The sequence below is a fragment of the Parasteatoda tepidariorum genome, chromosome 9 (assembly GCF_043381705.1).
Source record: "Parasteatoda tepidariorum isolate YZ-2023 chromosome 9, CAS_Ptep_4.0, whole genome shotgun sequence".
Lineage (NCBI taxonomy): Eukaryota > Metazoa > Arthropoda > Arachnida > Araneae > Theridiidae > Parasteatoda > Parasteatoda tepidariorum.
The window spans coordinates 64,053,323-64,058,568 of NC_092212.1; the positions used below are offsets into that span (position 1 = coordinate 64,053,323).

A 5,246-nucleotide genomic window follows, 5' to 3' on the forward strand; every position below is an offset into this window, starting at 1 on the left:
TAGGGGTGCACAACCTTTTTGAGTGAAGGGCCACTTGCACAGCAGGTTGGCTAACGAAGGGGCGCAGATATATTTAGACATGTTAATGACAAATGTAGTAATGTTTATTTAAACATTAGCGTTCCATTTTTTTAATCAATAAACTTAGTAATATCAATAACTTAGTAGTGTTCCATTATTAGAAATCATTCAAAAGTAAAAAAAACTTAAACTTTTTTTTTTTTGCAAGAAAAAAACTTGCTATTTTTATCATATGAACAATAGATTTATCAAACTAAATAAACATTGAAGAAAAGAAATATTTTTTTTTTATATCATGTAATACGAAAATTCATTTAAGAATTAAATTCTAATAAATAAAAAAAAAACTGCAATGCCCACAGAATGAAAGTAGGAAAAAGTTTAGTAATATTTAAGTAATATAAATTCAAATTACAAATATTTTAATTGAAGAAAATTTATAGGTTTTAAACAAAAGCCTAAAATAAAAACAAAACTGTGATAGTTCAAAATAAAATTCAATGCTTATTTTGTAATGTACTTTATTATTTTATTTTATTAATTATTAGATTTTTCTATATCGTAAACATTTCCCTTTTTTTTTTTATCGAAAAAGATCACTTATATTTATTCACTTATCACTTATATATATAAGATCGCTATATTTAAACAAAATAATGCTTTTAAATGTGTCCTAATCAAATTTTTTATTCACTATAAATCGAAAGTTGAAAAGGGAATAACAAAATGTTCTCAAATGCATAAGTTCACTCGTTCTATAATTACATTTGTAAATTAACTTACCCATAAAGATAATAAAATTGTAATGATAAATGCAATACTATCAGTAAATGTATTATATTCTAATTGTAAATCTAATCCTGTTTGAAATAACTCGAATTTAATAAATTGGACTAATATATTTTGATATATTTCTTGGCCAAGTAGAAGCTTATCGCCTAGTTAGTGCTTGATTTTTATAAATTGCACCCCTCACATATCAATGAGGAGAGAGATCTACCTACAAACGTTATCAACTAGCAGTGCAATCAGCATACTGTTAGGGGTGGGGGTTACAATTGAGGCAATTACTGAGCGCAGTTCACCATTGCCCGCTGTTTCATTGATTTCCCTTCTTTAAATTCATTATCACTTCCAATCACTCGGTGTATCAGGAATCATTTTCAAATGTATTGGTTATCATAGCTATCATTACTAAAATATGTTTAACTTATTCTGCTGATTTCTTAGTTTTCTTTTCTTAGACTAAGATAATTTTTTTTTTCTTCTTAAGTTAGGCTTGCTAAGTTAAACTTGTAACTAATTTCTAACTAAAACCTCTTTAATACAGACCTCTTCTTTAACTCTTGAAAGCAAATGAAAATTTTAACTTTATGTGAGACATTTCTTATTTGTTCATTGTTGCGTAATGTTGTACAATTAAGTTGAAGGCCTTGTTTGAATAGATTGTTTATTTCGACATAAAAAAAACTGTTATAAAGTCTAATGAGTTTTTTTTTTATTTTCTTATCTGTTTTAATAATGTTCTCTGTTTAGCAGCAAATAATAAGCTTGAGTTGTACTAGTTATGAAATAAGATAAGAATATCTTATCTTGTATGAACCTGTAAATAAGAATAACTCAATTTTTTCTCTCTCTAATAAATGGGGTATAAATCCACTGTTCAAATAAAAACTCATATTATGCGTATAAAACATCAAATGTAATCTGTATTATTATGCTTTGCATTTTTTAAAATTCTTAATAAGTTAACATTCCACACTGGCATAATAAATTAAGAGAATTTGCAGACTTGGTCGATTATCTCTAGAAGTACTGGATCAACTTTAATAAAATTTGATACGTACGTACACTGATATAATATAAAACAAATAACCATTCAACAATTGAAATACATACGCATGATCGTGCGTAACACTCATTGGTATGAAACAGCGGTATAATAAATTAGGAGAATTTGGAGACTTGGTCGATTATCTCTAGAACTGCTGGATCAATTTTAATGAAATTTTATAGGTACGTACACTGATATAATATAAAACAAATAACCATTCAACAATTGAAATACATACGCATGATCGTGCGTAACACTCATTGGTATGAAACAGCGGTATAAATTAAGAGAATTTGGAGACTTGGTCGATTATCTCTAGAACTAATGAATCGATTTTAATGATATTTGATATATAGATACATTGATACAATACAAAACAAATAACCATTCAACAATTGTAATACACTCACATAATTATGAGTAACACTCATTGCAGTCGGATAGTATGAAATTGCCACAGGACAATTCAGGCCGATTGCCACAGGAAATGAACTGCCTTATTTCAAGCATGAAATCACGCTGTATGGCCTGTATATATATCTGTAAGAGGGATATACAGATATATATATATATATGTTACCGTTAAAGTATGAAATCTGTTATTTTATAGAATACCTAGTTATTCCATGAAATAACTGATCGTGTCCGTTAAAGTGTAAAACTCTCTTGTATTTCACGGTTTAACTAGTTATTTCATAGAATAACGATCTGCAGCCCGTTAAAGTGTAAAATAATCTATATGCTAGAGCTCAAAGTTTAGGTACCTACTGGTCAGGGATTTAAAAAATGTTCGTGTAAAACCCAGTGTGTCAACAAAAAATGTGTTTGTTTTAGAAATAATGTTCTTTGTAATTCCAAATGTCATTTTAGTAATCCTTGTTGTAACAAATTATTTTATGGTTCGTTTCCATAAATACCATTTATACGCTGCATAAATTAGATAAATTGCTTCTTTTTCATTTTAATTGTCTGTCATTAGTTTATAGAATACCTAGTTATTTCACTTTAGATAAATTGTTTATTTTACACTTTAACTGTCTCTCATTAGTTAGTTTATAGAATACCTAGTTATTTCATAGAATAACTAGTTAAAGTGTCAAATTAATGACATATTACACACTTTAACGGACACGATCAGTTATTTCATGGAATAACTAGGTATTCTATGAAATAACTGCATTATATACTTTAACGGTAACATATATACAGGCATTACAGCTTGACCCAGCTAAATCGGCACATGACTTCCCCCCCCCACAAGCGAACAAAAGGCATTGTAAGGAGTGTCTCAAAGGGACACATGCTACTAAATGATGGTCAGGATTACCCACCTTACGCAGCTCAAATCCCCCCACACACACACAGAGTTACAGAGGCTGTAGGGTTATCTTTTTAAGGGTATGTTCTAAGAGGTTAATATAATATTTTGGCATGCTTGTAAATAGTGGAATAGAATTAGCATTGTAATTTGGCGACTTAAGTGTACTTGGCAGAATAATCGTAGATCATTTGCAACAATGTCAGCCACAAGTGCGATCGCAAGGAAAAATTTCTTTTTCCTAAGTTCCCGAAGAGGGGGTAGGATTCTAGTATACAACGAACATACCTATAAATTACATAGGACATATAAAGGAATAGAACAATGGAGATGTAGGCACATGAAGCCTCATTGCTCTGCACGCCTTCGAACCAAAAATAATGAGATAATATCAGAATTCGGGTCACATAATCATGAAAATGATGCAAAGGTGATCAAGAAATGGATATTTACGAACGACATGGAACGGCAAGCTTTTGAACAAAATACGGTTCCTGTGAAAAGATTGTACGAGTAAGTCTTTATTTGATTATGTCTTTATAATGAGTTTAACCCTTTATCTACTGCATTGTCAACTACTGAAAATTTTTTCATAAATATCTTTTTTTTAGCTGCCATATTGATAATTAAAGAATATACAAGAAAAAAAATCTCCCCGGGTGCGAAATTTAATTTGTTAGAGCTAATTAATTAGTTTGAAGTGATTGGTGCTTATAAGTACCGTCAGTAGATAAAGGGTTAAAGTCCATGTTTAATTAACTACATATGTTCCCAAATAAGGAAAAAAAAATCTTGCATTTATATTTTTTTAACTATTAATTTTAATAAAAATTAAATATTTTTAAAAACTATGCTTAAAACATTTAATTAGCTAAATAATTCAGCAGGAAAGAAAATATTTTTAATGAGTTCGTAGAATGACTGGATTATTGTATATTAATATGCTAATGATAATTGAGGTACGACTTCACTATCAATAATGGTAATCAATTAAGGTGGGAATTCACTATGAATGTGAATGGTAATTGAAATATCTTCACATAATTTTATATGAAGCATGATATAACAATATTGTTATTTAAATACTATCTAAAAGGAAATTAGAGGTCTCACAAAAAGATATGCATTTAAAATAATACCATTGAAACAATGTTCGATATCTTTACTTAATAATCTATTTTAATAATTTCAAAAATGTTTCTTTTTTATTTTAATATATATATTGAATTCGCACGTGTCCACCTCACTCTGTTGATAAATGTTTGTTAAAAATTAAAGTGTTCAAAATTATAATTAACTTTCGCAACTAAAATTGAAAATATATGCAAACTAATTTCAAAAATGTTTCTATTTTTATTTTGATTATTTATCTATACATATATATTAAATTCGCACGTGTCCATCCCACAGGAATATTTCAGTAATGTTCCTTTAAACATAAAAGAGTCTTATATAAAATTTTGATAAAGTTGCGACCCGCTATTTGATTAGTGTTTTTATTTGCGGCCCCCAGCCTCGTGTAAAGGCCTGTTTAGACGATCCAATTTCTTGGACAGAGATTGATTGATATTGATGGAAACTTGTTTTGCTTTGAGCTTGGATGGATAGTGTAAACAATCATACAAGAACTTGGTCCAACTTCTTGGACGATAGTAGAGCATGCTCTACTTTCCATCCAAGTTTTTTCTCCCTTAACCAATCAGCGTCTTAGGTTTTGTGACGTCAACAAGCAGGCAGCAAATTATGCCATTTTGTTGTCGGTTTTCATAGATTTTAGTTCAAATAAATTGATCTGTTGAGGTTTATTTGTGTTATTATGTTTTTATTTGAATTTATTTAGTAATTTTAAACTTATGTAAGTATTATTTTATAATGTTGAATATGAACAATGCGCATGCACAAGTTTTTCTTTCAACGAATCAGCGACATTCAAGAACTTGGATAGTGTCAACGAATCATCCAATTTCTTGGACAGAGAAATCCGTCCAATTTCTCGGATTCAAGAAATTGGACCGTGTAAACAGGCCTTAAGTTGAAAACCCCTGTTTTAATGTAAACAAGAATAGTTACAAC

The 5,246-nt window shown here is 29.3% G+C and overlaps 1 protein-coding gene across 7 annotated transcripts in view; it reads left to right on the forward strand.

Annotated features, from left to right (window-relative positions):
* LOC107450596 (serine-rich adhesin for platelets) overlaps positions 1-5,246 on the forward strand; it is a 51,092-nt gene that overhangs the window by 16,693 nt on the left and 29,153 nt on the right. The window contains exon 1 of one of the 7 annotated variants that reach the window (XM_071185691.1): positions 3,214-3,686. The exons of the other annotated variants lie outside the window; for them this stretch is intronic. Within the exon in view, the coding sequence (XP_071041792.1) occupies positions 3,373-3,686 (314 nt within the window). The 5' untranslated portion in view covers positions 3,214-3,372. Of the gene's footprint in view, positions 1-3,213; positions 3,687-5,246 lie in introns of those variants that run through there. 7 annotated transcript variants of the gene reach the window in all.